The following is a 22,082-nucleotide window of genomic DNA, read 5'->3' as shown; positions in this document are numbered from 1 at the left end:
CGTAGGAGATTATGTTGAGGTCGTGCTGTCGGCCGACTTGTGCGAGCGGGGCCATGTAAATGTTGAACAGTGTCGGGCTGAGGAAGGATCCTTGGGGTACGCCGCAAATGATCTTGGAGGCTTTGGACCAGAAAGAGGGAAGGTAAATGCTCTGGGTTCTGCCGGAGAGGAAGGAGGTGGTCCATTCCAGAGCCTTGGCTCGGATCCCTGCGGCGTGGAGGCGTGCGCGTAGTGTGCGGTGGCAGACGGTGTCAAAGGTGGCGGAGAGGTCAAGGAGGATGAGTGCTGCAGTCTCGCCGTTGTCAAGCAGGGTCCTGATGTCGTCAGTGGTGGCTATGAGGGCAGTCTCGTTGCTGTGGTTGCTGTCGAACCCTGACTGGGAAGGGTCCAGGATTCTGTTTTCTTCGAGGTATCGGGTTAGCTGTCTGTTGACGATTTTCTCGATGACCTTGGCTGGGAAGGGGAGCAGAGAGATTGGCCGGAAGGTCTTGAGGTCTCTTGGGTCTGCCTTGGTTTTTTCAGTAGGGCTTTGATCTCGGCGTGTTTCCAGCTGTCTGGGAAGGTCGCGGTCTCGAGGGAGAGATTGATGACGTTGCGCAGGTGGGATGCGATGGAGATGCTTGCTTTGTTGAAGACGTGGTGCGGGAAGGGATCTGACGGAGAGCCGGAGTAGATTGTGCTCATGGTCTTGATGGTGTCATCAATGCTCAAGCTGGCCCAGGCTAGCAGGGGGTCGTGGTCGATGGTGTGCGGAGTGTCTGTTGTGTTGCTATCTGTTGGGGCTGTCTGGGTGTTGAAGCTGTTGTGGATGACTGCTATCTTGCAGTGGAAGAAGGTGGCGAAGGAGTCGCACAGGGCTTGTGACGGCGGGATGTCGTTGGTGTTGGAGCTGCATTGACGTTGAGTGCAGTAGCATTTAGTGCAGCACCATAACACAAAATAGCATGGAGTGCAGTGGCACAGTGTAGATTGCTGTGGAGTGGTGAAGAGTGGTATGGTGTCTAGTGGGATAGAGTGCAGTGGCATAGAGCAGATTGTTTCAATGAGAGTGCACTGGCATAGAATGCAGTGTCAAAGAGTGCAGTGGTGCAGAGTAGAGTAGCTTAGAGTAGATTGGCGTAGAGTGTAGTGGCATAGAGTGGAGCAAGGCAGAGTAGAGTGGTGTAGAGTGCAGTGGAATAGAGTGCAGTATTGCAGAGTAGATTGGTTTAGATTGAAATGGATGAGTGTGGAGTGGTGTAGAATAGAATGGAGTGGTGCAGAGTAGAGTGCAGTGGCATAGAGTTGAGGGATGCGAGTGTAATGGTGTTGAGTGAGATAGAGTTGAGTGGTGCAGAGTAAAGTGCAGTGGCGTAGAGTGCAGTGGCATAGAGTACAGTGGTGAGGCATGAATAGAGTGGCCTAGAGTGCAAGGAAGAAGAATACAATGGAAGAGTGCAGTGGCATATAGTGAAGTGGCATAAGGTGTTGCAGAGTAGAGTGTAGTGGCATAGAGTGCAGTGGCGTAGAGGCCATTCGTTTTGGGTAAAGTGGTGTAGAGTACATTGGTGTAGTGTGCACTGATGCAGAATACAGTACAAAGTAGAGTGGAGTGGACTGATTCAGACTGGAGTGGCACAGAGTGAAGTGGTGCTGAGGGGAGTAACACAAGTGGAGTGGCACCGAGTGGAGTGGTGCAGAATGGAGTGGTGCTGAGCGCAGTGGCATAGAGTAGATTGTTTCAGAGTTGAGTGGAGTGGTGCACAGTAGAGTACAGTGGCATAGAGTAGAGCGGCATACAGGTCATAGTAGATTAGAGTGGCCTAGAGAGAATTAGCATAGAGTGTACTGGTGCAGAGTGGAGTGGTACGGAGTAGAGTGTATTGGTGTAGAGTTTAGAGTTGCAGAGTAGTGTTGTAGACCAGTGTGGCACAGAGTGGACTGGTGCAGAGTGAAGTGGTGTAGAGGTGTAGAGTGCAGTGGCAAAAGTTGCAGTGGTGCTTAGTAGAGTACCATGGGTTAGAATGCCTTGGCATAGAGTACAGTGGTGTGGAGTAGAGATGCATAGAGTGAAGTGGTGTAGAGTGCAATGGTGCAGAGTAGATTGCAGCAATGCAGTGTGGGGTGGCATGGAGTGGAGTGGCATAGTGTGGATTGGAACCGAGTAGACTGCAGTGGCATGGAGTGGTGCAGAGGAGAGTGGAGTGGGGTAATGGGAGGTATGCATGGTGTGGTAGCATACTACCATCACAGGCAACATATCTTCAATTGAAATGACCATTACATATGCACAGACATGCAGTTTATTGATAAAAGTATAAAGCACACATATTATAATGTGTGGAAAAGCCATCACCTAATGTATTGATATGGTTTTATCATATTAACATGTTTGTTTTGACAAAACTTCAAAATGACCAACAAAAATGTGCTACATTTGTGCTTTTCTAATTCGTATATATTCAGAAATATCTGCACAGTGCATTAGCAGACATTTAAATGTTGTTGTGTGCTGGAAACAAAATATAACATTGTGCAGCCTCCCTCAAGCACACCCCCAGTAGCCAGCATGATTGCCACATAAAACCTCTCACTTTGAAGTCAAATAAAAAAAAAGTAAACACCAAGCTGTCTGGAAGACAGAGCCTAACATTTGACCTCTGTCTTTGAATGAACAGCAAATGTGAAAAGATAAGAACAACAGTTAAAGGCCTGTTTACAGATATCTACTACTGGTGGAAAAATACAATAGATTGGGTTTTGGGCAACGGAAGGAACAAACACAAGATGGACAGCCTAAAACAGATACAGTCAGCAAACAGAAAACAAGCAAATGTGAGTACAAACCACAAAGCCAATGGTAAGCATTGGGTGGAAAGCATTCCCAGGGAAGCTTTAAGAATGTCCCAAAGATGTCATTAGCAAAGCAGACAGCTGCGCTGTCAGGTAGGCTTCAACCTAATGTGTGCTTGTGTAATGCAACTGGTGCTCATGTAAAGCACTCCAGTACCTGCGGGTCGAGTTTGTGCTGCATAAAACTGCAAATAAAAATCTAAAAGAAGTATTTTGAATCAGATTTAAACCTCACTTAATCAATTCATTAGTTTCTAGTTGAAATTCTATATTGCATTTCACTATTAGGCAAATGTCTTGTTTAAGGTGTCAACATCAAGTAAGAAAGAGAAAGTGCAGACAATAGTCCGCTAAATTTATATTGAAAGCAAAAAGAATGCTTCTGGACACATTAAAGACAGAATATGCCTTCAAATTTATTAGGGGTGCAAAATTATTATCAGAATATATTTTGGTCAGGAAAGCTTTCAAAGAAATTGTCAAAACTTTTAAAAACATTTTAGTATAATGTATTTGTAATTGAATTTACTGTATATAGAAGGTTAGTTCACCACAGAATCATCCAGGAAATGGTACATAATGTCTACCAAAGTGACCTCAAATTCAATAATGATTGCTTAATCAATCCCCATATGAAGGAGTAGATACATTTTTGTCTACAATATATCTTTCGGTATTTTTACCACAGGGGCCGGGTAGCCATTGAACAATTTTCTAAAATGATCGACCTTTATGATCAATATGTTAATCATACCTTCACAAAACTGAGACTGCATACTTTAGCTTTGGATCCAAACTGCCATTTACATTGTGTGTCAGCATCATAAATCTGTCCAGGTAGTTTATCAGGATACTTATAATGCCCAGTCTGTTTAGGTTCATCAACAAGACAAGATGCTTGAGCTGTACTGTAAAGGAAAGGTATAAATATTTCTTACAGTTTCTTCAGGCGTACATTTGAGTATGCATGCAATGAATAACCATTAGAATACATGAGTAATAACCAATTGCCTTAGATTATCTATAGAGCATTCGCATCTTGCCTTCTAGTCAATACAAACTGCTTCTGCACCAGGGGGATATAGATCTTTCTGAATCATTGTTCTGGTGCAGTTTATGTCACTGCTTGCCAAGCACATATGGATTTGAGTAATGGTCCAGTTCCTCAGTAAGTGGGGGTTGGAATTATAAGAGTTTCTTGTAGTACGTCTCTAGATGCTAAAATGGGGGAAGGTCATAAGTTTAGTTGGACCCTCTAGAAGCCGTAGTGACTTGATTGAGCCTGAGGAACCATAGCCAATTTCTTCCAGAGTAAAATACCTAAAAGATTTGTTGAAAAGACTTCTCTCCTCCGTATACAAACCCTTTGATCATGTTAAGACCTCTCAATCATGTTTCTGGAGTTTTGGAGTGCTAGACCAACAGTCATTTATTGAATTGGCTTGAAAATTTTACTATCTAAGTCACTTCAGGACCTCGTACCAGTGGAACAATGAACATTTTTAAGATCCTGCTGAAAAATCATGGATACGAGTCAGATTTGCAAAGCAGTGCCCCACCAAATACAGGTCTGCTTATAAAATATGACACTAGTTAATACAAGTCATACAATTACAACAAAGCATCTTGCCTGTTGTGGTGCAAGATCATAAACACATCTTTAATCTGTGAAATGTATTTCAGGAAACATGGTAGGGTTCCGTTGTTGGATATGAATGTTATTGGAGTTAACTCCATATAAAATTATAAGAATTTGTACAATTAAGTAGTCTGTAACTAGTCTACAAGCAGCCTTTTATCCAATATGTTTACCGAGTTAGTAGTGCTGGTTTTCATTGGTGAGTTGTGACTAGGGGTCAGGGTCTAAAAAGTTTCAGCACTCCGTCCATCATCTCCTTGTGTTTGAATTGAGACTCTGTACATGTCTTCTGGACTTATCTGAAGCTTTTTACACTGCTGACCATCACCTTTTGCTCACTCAACTCCACAAGTTGGTATTTGGGACTGCACACTTCCTTGATTCAATATTTCCTACCTGACCATACAGAGGAGGTTGTTTTTCCCCTTTTACTTCATCAAGTTGACCCCTTCTTTGCAGATCTCCCTAAGCTTTGTATTTTCCAAGAATCCATATAAACTTTACGTAATTGATTCTTTTGTGTTCTTTAGCTTTATTTACACTGATGTCATTCAACTGTTTTTGATGGTGGGCACACAATCAGAATGTCAAGAGCAATTTCCTGGATTTTATTCAAGACATCACTGCTTATGTCATAACTGTTTAAAGTTAAATGGCATTAAAAGGGATATCTTATTTCCACATAATCAATCCCCCATTGGGCCCTCCACCAATTCCTGTCATGAAGAATTTAGAAGTAAATATAGATTTTGAGTTATCTTTTCCCCCTTTGATCAACTTGATGACTCAATCTTGTTTCTAGCATCTGCACATCTTAAAGAGCCATTGTCACTACTTTGCTTTTCCCTGTGATGTCACCACTGCAAATGTGTTTGTTTCACGATGACAAAATTGCAGTAACGGTTTTTACCCAAAGCTTCTTACTTTAAACTAGAGCTTAAGATTTGGGGTTATGTTATGTCTTTTCTGTCCCTAATTGGCTCCTAGTTGAATACCATTTAAACACAGATCACAGTGTCATAAAGCTCTTCACAATAAAATACATTTACTTCTGACAACCATTTAAGCATTATGGCCTTTTTACTAGCTTGTGGTCCTCAGATATCCACTAATTCCTGCAATAAAATGATACCACCTTAACAGAATTGGGTTTGATCACAGCTGCACCCATCTAGACTCTCCATCAGATGAGCTGTGGATGGTCCAAATCCTGATGACATTTTAGATGAAGTTAAAGAAACAGGTTATATATCTACCAAACTGCCTTTGTTTTTCCATATTAGTGCACTGATTTCAAATGTTGCAAGACAAAAGAATGGCCACATTTTCTCTCATACACTGCATACTAGTGATATTACTGTACAGGCTAGATTAATAGCTCCATGTACATAATGTACCTGAGAAATTTGTTGAGATATTGCCGGCTGCATGCAGACCATGAAAATATTCCATTGTTTCCTGTTAGTGTAGGAGACATAATATTGCCTTCTGCTTTTCTACATAGATTTCCTTCTCCATCATGAACCATGCCAAAGCTACAAAAAAATTGTAGAACATAAAAAATGTCAAAGATATTTTAAATATGTTGATGAGGAAAATTGCAGTTGTGTGACAGGAATTTGTAATGCATATAACTAAAATAGTTACACATTTAGGGCCAGATGTACGACCATTCTGTTTTGTGGGTCCAAATTGCGATTTTTGTGATTTGTGAAACGGAATGTACTAATGTGTCTCAGACACTTTTAGCGAATCCCACTGGGGTTGAAAAGGACCTACCTCATCAATATTCATGAGGCAGGTCATAATTTGGGACCCTATGGGAATGGCCAGCACTCACAGGGATGGTGGTCTCCTGGGTCAGCAGACCACCATGTCTGTGACTGCTTTTTTTAAAAAGAAGTTTTTATAAAAATGCAGCTCATTTTCCTTAAAGGAAAAAGGATGCATTTAAAAAAGAAAAATGAGACATTTTTCTTTCATTTTTTAAGAGTAGGCAGTGGTCCAAAGGACCACTGCCTGCTCTTAAAACATAATTATGCTGCCCAACACAAAGGGAAAGTGGTCCCCTGGGGACCCCTCCTGTTTGCAACTGGCTTACGACTTACTTGAAGTAGGTGGTAATTGTGACTGTTTTGCGTTTGTATTTGCTGTTGCAAAACAATCGTCCATACCAGTGTGACTCGCTTTTAGTTACGGATGCTCTTGGCTCCCCCTTCCTAATAGAGACTCGCAAGCCATATTTTGCGAGTCAGTAATAGGCTACCGACTCAAAAAATAGGAGTGTAAATACCACAAGCCTATTTAGAGTCGCACACAGGCAGAGTTTCCATTTGTGACCACTAAAAATGGTCGTAAATCTGGCCCTTCCATACAATACACACATAAATTAGCAACATTTTATATATGGTCATTCCATTTAAAGTCTCATGGTGCAAAAAACATAGCTTACTTGTGTCCTGATTCGTGGGCAATGGTGAAAGCCAAACCTAGGCCTGAATCTTCATTGATGGTACAACTGCGATATTTACTGCACATTCCACTTATTGGAGCAAATCCTACAAAAAGTTAAAATAAAAAAGTGATGGTTATGTGTTGTTCCAAAATATGCATTCATAAAAGACCCTTCAGTGATTGCAACCCTAAGCAATATTGAGAGCTCAATTTTTCTAATAGGAAAGAAATGGTGTCTGATTGCACTTAGTGTGTGAGAAGGGGAGGAGTTAGCTTTGGGCCACATGTCTCTTACAACCACTGTGTAGTGCAGAAAACCATAAGGTATCTAGGAAACTGGTCTTCTGGCAGATACATTTTTGAAATGTTCATCTACACTCAGATTTTTTATTAATATGAGTAAACATTTCATGATTTATTTTATAAGTGCTTCTGAAGAGGTCAGACCCTTCCCCATGACAGTCAAATGATGTTTTTCCCAAGGAGGCACATGAACAGTGGCATGCTGAGTTCAGAGCACAGTGTTCTCAATCCTGGCTTCTCATGCTGATGCTCAATATTTGTCAATGGTCATCAAATCTGACGATATTATTCATCTGAAAGGCATAGAACAAGCAATAAATCTGTGATATATCCATGTCACTTGATGATAAGTCATATACTCTCCTGTGGTGCCAAAGCATATCTGTGTAGGTTTCAGTGGTTGTTTGCAAAACAGTACATCAGGCCGCACGCCTGTACACATTTTCATCTCAGCCCTTTCAAAGGCCCTAAAACATGTTTCAGGTATCCTAAAGACAAAGTTAAAGAGATTTGATTTGGTGAATAATGTTTCATCATAGAAATCTTACTGAACTGTTTTTTGCATAAATCCAGCAATTAGTTTGACTTAATAATGCTTTACTGAAGTGGACCTCTACAGCAGTGATGGTCTGCTATCTGATTCTGTCTAAACATGTCTATTAGTAACTACACTATTTTCTTTTTGCCAGTTCTAGCAGATGCACTACCACCAATGGTTCAGTCATCTAGTTGCAGATGATGTTCAGGTACTGGCAGAAGACTTGGCTAATTTGCAGCAGGCATTATGAGAACTTTTCAAAATTATCACCACATTGCCTGTTGAGACCTGGCTGGTCTCCTATAACATGCTTGTCTACCTACTGTGCCAACCCCCACTTATGTGAGGCATAAACAATATGTTTTCATTTCCTGGTTGTAGTCTGCATATGTATACCTTGCCAAAGTCATAAGCCACCTTTCCCTGAGGGAACAGAAGACTTCTGAGAAAGTGTGGAATGTCGGCTCACAACAAAAACAGGTACATAAGCCAGTGGGAAGGCATAGGGCACCCCATGACATTTTTAGAACTTGCTGGATGGCAATTTCACTGCAAGGAGCTCACCAGCAGGCTACATGCTCCCGTGGCTACCAGGGAACAAAAATATCAAAAGCGCAACAGGCATTTCCAATGCAGGTTAGTAATATTTAAAGACTCTTTGCTGTTTACCACCTTGGCAGCACACCTCAAGATCTGTAATAACCAGCACTGTAAAGGCAACGGAAAATGTATCACTGCTGCTACCATGACCCTACCATATACTACTATGCTTTTTTTACTACATTGATGGCCAGTAATGGATTATAGCTACTTACTCTTGTTGTTTAGACTGAATTGCAGTTGCCCTGTTAGACCACAAAGGCGTATTATATGGTACTATAATGTTATAATGGCATTTGAGGTGGTAGTGGAGTACTGGGAGATGCATAGTGACCCCCATCTTCCTTACATATTCATTAGAACTGCAAAACTTGCCTTCCCAATTTTAAAATAAAATGCTGTTTTAGGAAGTTACTAGAATATCTTTAAGAAAAGCACATACAGCATGTCAGTATATATAATAGCTAGTCCTGAAAGTGTCACTAAGAACATGACTTACGTCCATCACTTTAGTTTTCTCGATGTGTGTGAAGTAATGAAAAACAAAAACTGAGAAACCACATTTGGAAAACCAATTTTAAGGAAAGACAGCTTTAAAATCGAAAATTAAAGAAAACATTTTAAAGGAAATGTAATTTTAAGGAAAAATCCAAAATTACATTAAACTTGGGGAAGTTTATGACAACTGTGGGTTTTTTGGATTCAGGGAGGGGTAATGTTTAGGGTGATTAGCGGTCTTTAGGGGGTCAGTTATAACTGGATTTATTGGCATAGAAAGGGGGTTTAGGGTACAGAGATAGGTGGAATGTAAGGGTGGTGAGGGTTTTTTAGGGTTCATTGATGAGTGGTGTTTAGGTGTGTGAGGTGTTTTTATGGTTCAGGGATCGGTACAGTGTAAGGGTGTTGAGAGGTTTTAGGGTTCACAGATGGGCTGAGTTTAGGGCTGGTGAGGGTTTTTAAGGTTCAATTATGGGTAATGGCTGGGGTGGTGAAGATTTTTTGGGGTAGAGGATGTCATAGAGTTTAGGGCGGTGATGGGTTTTAAGGATTCAGGGATAGGTGGAGTGTAGACGTAGAAAGGTTTTTTTAGGGTTCAGGGATAAGTAGTTTAGGGAGATGAGGACTCTTATTGGTCATGAATGGCTGGTATTTAAGGGAGGTGATTTTTAGCTTTCAAGGAAGGGTGGAGTTTGGGTGTGCCGTGGGGTTTTGAGAGGTTTGGGATGGACGGGGTTTAGGCGTAGAAAGGGATCTTAAGGGTTCCGAAATGGATAGAGTTAGGGGTAGTGATTGATTTTATGGTTCAGAGATGGTGGATATTTGGGGTGAAAGGACTTTTAGGCTTCAGGGATGAGTGCTGTTTATATGTGTGGAAGGGTTTTAGGGGGTAGGGGATTGATGGTGTTAAGGGGTTGTGAGGGATCAATGATGGTTAGTGTTTATGGGTGGTGCTGGGTCAGCGGACTAAAAGCATCCGAGGTAATTGACAATGTAAAATACATGAATATGAAATAATGTCCCGTGAAGTAAAGCACTGAAATAAATATTTCAGACAAAAGTGTTTCTGAAAATAATACCTGCAACCCTTGTATTTTCACTTAAGAAATAAGCATTCAAAAAACAATTTTGGCCAAAAAGACTTCTATGAATTGGTTTCCATAAAAGGTAAAGGCAGTTCATTCATCTCCATTAAACAGTTTAGTTGAAATGGTTTCTCAGTAATGGTATTTCATGAAATTGCTTTTCTATAAAATCAAATACAACCTACTTTCAATACAATAAATATACATCTGCTTAAAGTATCACCTTTATCTTTTCTGTAGTGTCAACAAAATTGTGGGGCTACAATCAGATCTAAGGGAACCAAACAATAGAAAATCTAGTTGTTCGATGTGTCCCTTGAAACTCATAGAATACATATCTCCCGATGGTTAGCACTCTATGCACGATAACCATTTCCTAGACCTCAATCATTTTATATTAAAATGTTTCCTTTTTCAGCAACATATTGGCATCTCAGATGGGGTGACCAGCGTTCAGGAGTTCCCCGGACAGTCCCATTTCAGAGGACTGTCCCAGTGTCCCAACGCTTTCTTTCATTTTTAAAGGTATATGTCCCAGTTTTTTATATATGTACACATTTAAGAGCCTTTTATGTGACATATATTTGTGTGTGTGGACATATAATTACAAGGCTACACAAATAATGGGACAGGCCAGATATACGCTTTCTTTCATTTTTAAAGGTACATGTCCCAGTTTATTTATATATGTACACATTTAAGAGCCTTGTATGTGACATATATTTGTGTGTGTGGACTTATAATTACAAGGCTACACAAATAATGGGACAGGCCAGATATAGAAGTAAGCCTGAAGGCTTTAGTCCTACCTTTTAAGTGTATCCCGTCCCTGTTTTGCTTCTCAAAATCTGGTCACCCTAATCTTAGAGTCCAACCAGACATCCAAGATCTCCCAACCAAAATGACTCTACTCTACCCAATGAGATACAAAAGTGTGCAAACAGAAAAATATTGAGTACTAGGTTCCTTCCTTTGTAATGAATGTCCTTTACCTCTTTGCCTCTAAACAGGCTTTCTGAAATTAAGAAAACAAAAAAATGCATTAACATAAGTAACATTTTTGGAAGCTTAAGATTTGCTACCACTGTATTCTTACTGATATTGGGTTATATCTTGTTTGGGGAGGCGGGTAACTTGCTTCTCCTGATCAAGTAGTTTAATAAATTGTCAGTTTAATTTTTGGCACTATCAAGTAAATGTTTTTCAATGTAATTTGACCCCATTAAGTTTCCCCAGATACATTGAGGTTGGTATTTATGAATTTTAATTTACATCTTGCATCAGCATCACCTAAATGAAAATGATACTTAAATTAGTTTATATGCAGTCTGTGTTACCCTGGAGTAAAGCAAGAAAAGGATAGTCAGAATTTCATTCTGCTATGTTTGTGCTTTGCCTCATAAATAGCAAAACTACTAAAGAGGGAACAAGAATATTAAATTGAAAGTATTACATGACAATCTTAATATGAGAAAAGGAATAGAATTTCTTGTAAAAGATTCTGCCTTAATTGGATCTGGAATTACATTTTAGATGTTATTTTCTCAGCTACAGCAAACATGATTTTGGAAATAAAAAGTACTAGCCTAGTTTTATATGTTGTCATTTTTTTTAACTTTAGAGATTTACACATAACATATTATCTTTCAAATATGTAAATAGATACTTAACAGCCATAGATTTTACTCAGTAGCAGCCAAAAATTTTTTTAATGAGACAAATATAAGATTTTGTGCATTGGGACATCTTTTAGTAAGATTTGCTGCCAAGTCAAGGGACATGTTTTCAATTGTCTTACTAGGAATTAACCTGAGAATTATGTAGGTAGCAAACAATCTAGGGAAGATGAACCAAAGTAAGCTTATGACCTGATTTAGAGTTTAGCAGACAGTTAACTCTGTAACTAGCAAGACAAATATCCCTCCCTCTGTATTACAAGTGCCACAGGATATAAAATACTTGTAGTAAAGGAGTGGGGTATCTGTCACATTTGTGAAGGAGTAAACCCTCTGCCAATCTCCATATCAGTCCCTTATTATGAAACTTATACTACTGGATTAGGATGGTGTGCTGGTCTTTTTCATGAGATCCATAATAATCTTCATCTGCAATACAAATAAATGTGCCAATGTATAGTTGTAGGAATTATGTTAACATTCAGGAGATGTAAATATGGATAAAAAACAGATCCCTTGATGATTTAGCAATTTGCGCCATTAGAAGGCAGCAAGTAATTATGTAAACTTGTGTAAAAACTGAAGATTAGTTTAGTATATTGTAAGGTGAGAAGGATATTATTTGTGTATTGTGCATCATACATGTGTCTTATATCTACTTAAAGGTAGACCCATGGGGTGATGAGTGTAGTGAGGATAAAAACACCTCCATTATTCTTAAAATAGATAATTTTAAAATTGATTTTCAATTCGATCAGTAGCCAATGGAGCACTTTTTTAGGGTAGGTTTTATGTGGTCTTGTTTCCAAAGATTTTAACATAGCTTCACTGCCTTGTTCAGCATTCTTTGAATCCTGTAATGTAATTTCTTTATTGGGAAGCCCAGTCAAGACCATTGTACAGTGGTCAAACCAAAATATATGATCACCAGGGATCTCATTACCTCCACGCGATCAAGGAGTTAATACATAATTTGATGAGCTAGCATGTGTCCAATGTAAGAGAATGAAAGTATCATGTTTAATGTTGTAAAATAAAACATCAACTTTTGTGGTGTAGTTTGGGGCTATCACAGCCGCCTACATTATATATCATTCAGCACTTTCCTGCATATGTACGTAGGATAGCTGACACATTTTGTTATTTAAATTAAAGTAAGATGGTATTGCTTACTAGACATACATTGCATTATATCTTCTTATTCAAATTCCATCTCTACAGCAAGTATTTGTTCTTAGCAAAAGATTTTTATTTTAATAATGTATTTATTTTTCATTAACAACAAACCCTCCATTATTGGCACCACACTTTCAAAATGCCTTTTTTACCTAGCGTGTCACAGGGTTCATTTTTCCAAGAACAGATATCCAAGCCAGTCACTAAGATGGCATGGTCATGCCGCCTGCCATTCTTTCCCATGAGTGCGGACTGCCACTGGCAAAAATTGTTGAGCGATTGGTCGGCATGATGATTGATATTGAGTCCCACCTGTAAAGGGAAAAAGTTTCAAAGTATCAAATTCTGCAGACTGATTGTTTTCAATTAATGAAATATAGCAATCTTTGAACATCACACACTGTGAGGTGCGAACGTTGACTGGAGTTATAGAATTCTGCAGCATTGGTGTTTTATGCATCATTATTGATTCATCACACAAGACACTTAACTTGCAGATTTCCACAAAAAAAAGGTTTCCAGCTCAAATGGATCAGAATTTGCTTACAAAAACATACATTTTTGCTGGCACCGGCAGAATAGCTCCAAACGTTTTTAGGATAACATTCAATTGATGATTATTCAGGTGTTCAACTGGTACTAATGAGGTCAACTCTAGCCAAATCTCTATTCATTTACATAAAAATGTCAAAACAGAGAAATAATCTTGTCACACAATGTGCCTAATTATCAATCATATCATGCATTTTCTTTCTGCATAATTTTGTCAAAGCTACCAGATACTTTGGCCCTCTATTACCACATGAATAGAGTGGCCATGGTCTATATCTCATGCCTGCTATTTAGAATGTCATGATAAAGTGAACATCAAAATTAAGAAGAAGAAAGCTCTGTTTTACAAGTCCACAAAACATAAGCTAAATCTTTATTATAGAGAGGGGTCCAAAACACCCCTTCAGAAGGTTAGTAACTGTTTCAATATACATTATTTGTGCATAATCAGGAATGTGTGCACTACTTACTGGTTCCTGTTCCAGAAGTAAAAGGCTCACAACTATAACACTGATGTCTGTTCCGATGGTACCATCCTTAAATAAACTGGAAACCTAAATATGAATTTAGAGGCAAAGGGAGTTATCAGTTATGACTCAAAAATGTGAACACATTGCTGGGGAAAGAACACCGGGGTACAGATGCAGACACTGGGTTCAGGATATTGGGACATCCATATAAAGTTAGTGAATAGTACATGGCAAATTCAACTTCTATACAGGAAAAAGGGGCACTTACCATTTTACCAAGTAAGGGCACTCCAAAATTAAGATGGATTCTGACTCAAGGACACATAGACATACTCATGAGCCCTGTGACAAGGGAATATACTTTGAGAAGAACATTTCGATATCCATCAGAACCTCCATTACACTTTTTCAATTTGGGAAAACTGAAAATGCTCATATTTAAAGAGCATCATCTCATGACACAGCAAATAGTGTATCTCTGTCAGAACCCTTAACCTCCTCCCTTAGATTCCCTCTCTGATTGTAGGTATACCGTTAATCATGTTGATCACTCCGCTGTATATATATATATATATATATATATATATATATATATATATAAAGATATATATATACTTTTATCGAATAACTCTAGTCCTGTTAACTTAGAATATAATAATGGTGGGATATTTCTATGCATATGTTTGAATTACCTTTAGTTATACAAACGTTAAGTTCAGGGTTCCACAATGGTATTTTACCGTAATTTAGCACCCCGAAACTCTGATTCACTAAACTGCCTTCGTTATGATTTTGAAGGACAGACTGGTATAATTAGTATTTTCACTATATTCACTATGACACAATTGTATCCTCTCATGTGACGAGTATTATCCAATCACTGGCAGTATATAATGGTGTGTTCTGCAATGGAACATTGTCATGTGAATAAGGCTCTTGCGAACCGAAACGTCATGGGACTTCTCCTGCACCTTTAAATAAAATTGGAGCACTATAAATGGTCCGTGTCCGTTGGTCTTTTTCCTGGCTGGACGGATTCCAGAGCGCGAACAAGTGACGGTGTGTTTGATATATATATATATATATATAAATCAATACCAAGGAATTAAATCGCGGCACACTTCTTGGTTGTTTAGCAGTTATTTATTTCCAAACGTGACAACTCCTACGCGTTTTGAACCGTAGTTCCTGTTCACGGCAGTGTTTGGTCCAAACACTGCCGTGAACAGGAACTACGGTTCGAAACGCGTAGGAGTTGTCACGTTTGGAAATAAATAACTGCTAAACAACCAAGAAGTGTGCCGCGATTTAATTCCTTGGTATTGATTTAATCCGAGACACTGCCCTGGTCTCACCGCAGGCACCCACTGGATTGTGCTCCCGCTGCGACAGGACAAGTTGCTTCCACAATATATATATATATATATATATATATATATATATATATATATATATATATATATAAAACCTATTGGCATTCACCAGTAGGTAGCTAAAGTTAGGACCTATATTCCATAGGAACATTTTTTTTGTTTTGCTAATAACTTTGGCGCCGTTTGACAAATCCTCACAAAAGTTTTATTGTCACTCACTTCTGCTGTTGTTTAGAAAATTTTGGGGCGATTTGTCAAGTGGGGGCTGAAAAAAAGGGGAGTTCCAAAACGTTTTCCTCATGCACTTTCCCATTGGGATTTTAGCCTCAGTTGCAGCCTTAACCACTCAACGGAATTACACCAAATTTAGCAGAAAGCTAAAAAGAGTGTGTTTTGTAATTTGCTGTAAATCTGTTCAGCCATTTTGGAGTTCTTAAAGAAAAAGATTTATGTATGCTAGAGACGAAGATCCACCACGATGGATCAGCGAGTCCAAGTGCCAACTGCAATGCTGTTACTCGCTGTCACCACTTTAACCATGAAGTGGTGGCAGCCATCTTGTGACTCTGGACTCGGCCCGAGTCCCAGGAATTTGGCAAATAGAAACACAAGGGGGCAGGTTAGGAATACACTGACCCCCTATGCCGGGTGGCTTATGCCATTATTGTATCTAGCTGATGGTGCCTATCAATTTTTTTATTGATGTTATTCTACGCGTAAGCACTATATATTAGCTGTGGACTAGTTTGTTTGTGCTATTTTTCAATTTGTATGTCTTCTTACTGTCCCCTTGACCTGCCCTAAATTTAGTTATATGTGAGGGCAGTGCCAGGTCTTCATTACCACTAACACAATGGAACATTATATAGGTTTTTGTTTTTAGATTTAGTGCCCCTATCCTCATACTTTTATGTTTAGCTATTGAGCTTGGGTATCGAGACTTGTGATTTTGTTTTCAATTTCAATGTTAATATATTAGCTGTGCGGTATTCATTTTGCACGCTGTTTTAAATGTATTGTTAATATATTAACTAAGCTGTTTCTACTGTGTACTTTTATGGTTTTCCTAGTGGAATCTGATTAAAGAATAATGATTCAGATTCAGAATATGGCTGGGCACCGGGAGATGGGGTCCCCAGAGGCGAAATTGTCATGGGAGGTGGACTGCCTGCCCCTCCCACTTTTTATTAAAAGGCTGGGACCTAAAGTACAGGGTGCTGAGGAGGGAGGCTGCCTGCCCCTCCCCATTTATATAGGTGCTGGGCCCTGGGGTTGAGCAAAATGGCCTGGGTAGGTGAGTAGTGTACGTCGCTCCCACTTGTGCCCCCCCCCCCCAAACTTTGTGCTAGGTCCCGGGGATGGGGTCCCCAGGCTGAGATGGGCACAGTGAGGGGGGCATGAGCCCTCCTCACCATTAAATATGGTGCCAGGATCAGAGATAGTTGGTCCTTGGGGCCAGAAGTGGCCTGTGGAGGGGGGACACATGCCCCCTCACCATGAAATATGTTGCCAGTGTATGGGGTCCCTAAAAGAGGAGGTTCCCAAGGGTTGGCTGCAAGTGAGGGGTTGGCCACAAGGCCTGGCCACACCCTAGACCCTGCAACCAATCCCCCCATTCACAGCCAAAGGCCCCGCACAGTGTGGGGTTGGCAGCATGCAGGGATTACAAAGGCCTGGCCATACGGCCAACCCCCTACCATGCACAGTCAAAGGCCGTCCATGGCAGTATTTGGATTAACACATGTAATTAAATATTAGTTTACATTTTTTAAAAACTAGAAATTCACTGAAAAAAATAAAGGTTACAGGGACATTACAAATAGGATATAGCATTAAGAAGCATAGAAATTCACTGAACAAAATCAAAGCTTACAGGGATGCTATAGTTGTGAAATATAATTAAAAGACATTAGAAATTCCGTACAAAAAAACAAAGGTTACAGGGATGTTATTGTTAAGTTCAGATTTAACACACAACAAAACCACAGAAATTAACCAGTTAAGGTTATCTCAAGTCGCATCTATAACTCATGCACTAAGGTAACTCTAACTTACTTCCCCACCATGCATAGTTTTCTCATCAATAATTTCGTTACAAATGTTGCAGTGATATTATCAATGATGTTATAGAAGATGCCATGAGTGATGTACAATGTGGGGTAATTTGCAGTGCATGGTGGATATAGACATGAATATTTTTTGCATACTCATTTGTTTAATTTCACAACTGCCTACTTTCCTGATAATCATCTCATGCTTAGACTTGAAAAAAATAATATGCCTATCTTTTCCATTCTGGCTCACAAAAACAAAATTAGAATGTATAATTCCTTCTCGTCATGTGATACCTATTGACAACTTACTTGGTTGCTAAGGTTTGACCCAGCTATTTATATCTGAACGTTAGTTAAATTTTCTTAGCAGGGTTCATTATTAGTAAAACAATCCTTATGTAGCTGCTCCTTATGCTATGTAAGAGGCATACTTTAACTCAGATTTGTCAGTCCTTAATGTGACCTTCATGTGTTCACAAGAGGTTAAGAATTGTGAGATTTTGTATCAAGCTTTCCCTTCCTATAATGAATTCTCACAACTGGTCCTTTGATTTCATTTTGCCGAAGCTAAATAATTGATTTGCCCTATAGAAATAGCACTACCGATGTCATTTTCTATTATCAAAGTGTGTTTTTCTAATTGATGTTAACACACTGTTTTAATGCCTTACAATAACCTAAGTCCTCTTAGATGCTCAGAAGACCTTTTAGTAAGAAGATATTGTTTACCACTGTACAAGAACTTACCATGTTCATAACTGTTAAGATATAGGTGGTTACATTCTCTTTACCATGCTTATCAACCATTTTCTTATCTGCTACAACTAGAGTTTCAACATTTAGGCTTCCAGTACTTTGTGATTTGGCAGCTGATCGTCTAATCCTTGGAGACTTTCTGTATTCATCAGAGCGGATGTAAATGTCCTTTCTGGGGGGTTTAGGTGTATCTGAAAATAAATAGAATCCATTTTCAAAAAGATGTAGCTATACTACTATTTTAGGCAAATTGCTTTCTATCAGGATATTTCCAACAATAATGTATAGGTCTAAAATAATAACATTTACATTTTGAAATACTGCACATTGTTATTCAATGAACATCTTTTTGAATACATTTACAAAGTTGAATGGGGCCAAATCTGAAACAGCTTTCTGTGAATAACGATGACTTACTTTGGACCTAATTGCATCTTACTCATGAATACACCCTAGTAAGTCATACCCACACTAGGGTAAAGTCTCAACCCAGACCATAATGTGTATATTTTAAATAAAGTACAATGTCCATGAAGCTCTCAATTTGTATATTGCTAGACCTAGGTGATTTCTTAGTGTGATCAAATTAAGTGTAAACCAACCATGTTGCATCATTACCAAATTTGTTCAAAAAAAGAAAATGATGAAGATGTTTCTTTATGCCCCTAAACATCTCAATCATAAATAAATCTAGCCTTGTTGTAGGTACCGGACAACTGCCCTCGGTCAGTGCGGTATTTGTGCAGGTAGCTGGCCTCCACTCACTTGAGCGGAGGCCAGCTACCTGCACAAATACCGCACTGACCGAGGGCAGTTGTCCGGTACCTACAACAAGGCTACAGGCACCGGGCTGGGTGATTCTTCTACGGGGGCGCTGGTAAATAAGCATCTAGCTGCTACCTGGTACAATAAATGAAGAATTGATGTGCAGAGAACGCGAAGACCCAAAACCCTGACGAAATTGCCGACAAATTTATTACGGCAATGAAACATGTTGGTTTGGTTTTAATAGAGCGGGCACACAGCACTGAATAAAAGTAATTTAGCTAGTGGAGCTCTGCTCTTTTTAAACGGTGGTGGAGTCACACTTTGAGATCAGAGTGGTCGCACCTTATTGGGTCACTGACACAGAGCACATTTTTGGTTTATGTTGTCTGCACCGTTTGTTATCCTTTTCTTTGTTACAGTTGGCAGTTGCTGATGATGATAACGTGAGGACACAGACGAATACCAGTCTGTTTATTCCTCCGCGGGTGTTGCTCCCGTGAGGCACTGCCAACTCCCCCTCCCCCGTTTCTTTTTTTTAAATTATTTTCTTTAGAAGGTGCGGTGAGGGTGTGTTGTTGGCTTTAGTGCCACACACAGTTTTACACACCATTTTTAAGTTGAAACTCATGACCACAAGGGAATAATTAAGCAGTAGGGCAAGATTCACTCACGGCTTATTGACACCCTAAGAAGGGGATTTGCTAAGATTTATGGGATACAATTGTATCTACATAATATAGGGACAGGTCTTGTGTTGTTGATACTCTACATTCAAAACAACAATCAAACAGTATACCCATTGAAGAAAACTAAATGCACATAGCCAGATTTGCCACACATGGATATAAAAGAAACATGTTTTCAATCTAGAATTGCATATCCTTCACTTATGTTTCAATTCTTTTTTATAAGGTCCGGCAAGGTCACAAGTAATGCTACAAAATCTGAAATCTGTCTACAATATCCAAATCAATATCTAAAATCTTATAAAGCTTCAGTTTAAATTTACTGTTTAACATATTTTAGAAATATATACTCAATTAATAGCAAATATCCAAGTATACTTATCAATATATACTTCCATGTAGTTACTTCAGGCATTTACTTGCATTACCAACCTCATGATTCCAAATCTGAGATACGATGAGAGTGCTTGAGTCATAGAGAAATAAACCACTTTGTTGCAAATTACTAAACATACAGGAATATTGACAGTGATATCTCTAATATGTATCATTTACTAGTAAAGATTAGCAAATATACGAAGGCTGCCCACTTTAAAACAAAGCTTTTATCAAAGTTGTATGGAAGTTCAAAATGGCAACTGTTGCTATTCTGAATACCACCATTGAATACATATTCTTCTGGTTTATGTTAGTCATAATGATTTTGCAAGCTAGACCAGTGACAAGCAATTTTAATTAAGTAATAACATTTGTTTAACTATATCTAATATATTAATACTGGATTGGTGAGCACAGTAACTATCAAAACCATAATATCGATTGCACAGAATATAGAGGACAATTATTTACTCATAACACCTCAACTTCTGATGAAAGTTAAATAAATTTGTCATTGATTGTGTCTGTCCGCAAAATCTTTCAACACTGAAGTGATCTCTAATGGGTAGGACAGCAAGAATTATAAATGCCAAGTTTCCACAATCTTTGTAATTTTAGAATCAAAGGTCTGTATACTATGCTGTAAATGATAAGGAACAATAAATTCCTATGAGTCTATTACCAAATGTAAATAATGCAACTATTCAAGTATCGCATATGTGCACAGTTTTAAGGAAAGTATGTAAAGGAAAAAATAATTCGAATAAATTACCCCCAAAAAATATTTCAAAATATTTTGTCAGAAATCACTGTATGTCATATGCATTATGATCCATTCTTAATTATGTTCTAGAATATTCTGCAGTTTTAGCATGTAAAAAAAATTCATAAATACATCCTTTACGAATAAATAAGAGGCATCAAAAATTCCACATAATAGGTTCATTTAACCAAAGAGGGCAGAATTCATTGTGATGTGTGATGTGTGAATATTTGTCTTACTTTCATTATGGACTAATACTAATTGAAAATGTTTTATTGGGTACCTCTAAAAGATAAACCTTCTTTGAGATGCAAAATCATTCTTAAAAATCAGAAATAACATTCAATCAGAATCCCATTTCTTACATAATACATTTTCTAAAGTCCTACGTATGCCCCCCCCCCCCGCCCCCACACACTTCTATGTACACTGGAAGGCAAACATTCAAGATAGCATTTCAACCATAAAATTAAAATGATTAATAAAATATTTCAATATTTCCCATGACATAAACAGCAACATGAAAATGCATTCACATTTTGAACATGGAAAGTTTGATTATTTAGGGGTAAGAAGATAACATGATATAATTAGATTTATATTGCAGGACATGTTTAATCAAAAGGTTTAAAAGGTCTGTATTTCTTAATGCTCAAGTCAAACTACACATCAATATTAATTGACTATTTTTAATATTGGAAGTGAAGATCCAATGATTCTGACAGCAATAGCCTTGTTTTTATAAAACAATGCAAGTGAGCTAAAGCTTTAAATTACAGAGGTTTATCAGGGAAAATCTAGACTGGAGCTCAGTTAGCACTGATGACATGGAGTAATCAGTTAACCCGAACCATTACGACCTTCTAAATGGGGTTAACTTCCACCTATCCTTGCAGGAATATGTGAGTCCTTTTACGGAAAAGGTTTAGAAGATGTGCTTAAATCTGAAAAAAACCTTTTGTTTGGAAACTAATCTGGAGAGAGCATTTTCTCAGAATCTTAAACATTTATATGGACATATATAATTTACTGGTTGGGTGAACAGTTTTCTGAGAATACAGCAGCGGGCAGAATTACCTGCCACCCATAAATGGATAGTTGTACATTATGTTATGTTCTGTCATGTCATGTCACATCACATCACACCACGCCACGCAATGCCATTCCATGCCATTCCATGCCATGTCATATCATGTGATGTTATTATGCAGTGATAAAATGGGTCTCTTGATGTTGGACTAAGCATATGGCAATTGCATTTCTTCAACATTAGAATGGTTTGTAAAGAATGATTGAAATGTTGTCCCCCAAGATTGGTACTTTATTCAAAGTCACAGTTAGCAATTGTTCCTGCACAATTAATTTTAGAGATGTGAACACCTCACATTATGAGAATATATTCCATTATTTTCCCTTGTATCCTTTTCATAATGGTTATCTGACTTACTTTCTGTGTTGGTACATGAAGCATTGTTAGGGTA

The 22,082-nt window shown here is 38.6% G+C and overlaps 1 protein-coding gene across 1 annotated transcript in view; it reads right to left on the bottom strand.

Annotated features, from left to right (window-relative positions):
• The window catches only part of ADAMTS18 (ADAM metallopeptidase with thrombospondin type 1 motif 18), a 386,340-nt gene that overhangs the window by 177,159 nt on the left and 187,099 nt on the right, over nucleotides 1-22,082 (bottom strand). Inside the window, exons 5-10 of the mRNA XM_078668828.1 lie at nucleotides 17,998-18,197; nucleotides 13,824-13,907; nucleotides 12,954-13,113; nucleotides 6,924-7,029; nucleotides 5,869-6,006; nucleotides 3,587-3,740 (exon numbers count right to left, since the gene is read on the bottom strand). Coding sequence (XP_078524954.1) covers nucleotides 3,587-3,740; nucleotides 5,869-6,006; nucleotides 6,924-7,029; nucleotides 12,954-13,113; nucleotides 13,824-13,907; nucleotides 17,998-18,197 — 842 coding nt within the window. The remainder of the gene's footprint in view (nucleotides 1-3,586; nucleotides 3,741-5,868; nucleotides 6,007-6,923; nucleotides 7,030-12,953; nucleotides 13,114-13,823; nucleotides 13,908-17,997; nucleotides 18,198-22,082) is intronic.

Source organism: Lissotriton helveticus, chromosome 12 (genome assembly GCF_964261635.1).
Source record: "Lissotriton helveticus chromosome 12, aLisHel1.1, whole genome shotgun sequence".
NCBI classification, from domain to species: Eukaryota; Metazoa; Chordata; class Amphibia; order Caudata; family Salamandridae; genus Lissotriton; species Lissotriton helveticus.
This window is presented reverse-complemented; position numbering and strand designations above follow the sequence as displayed.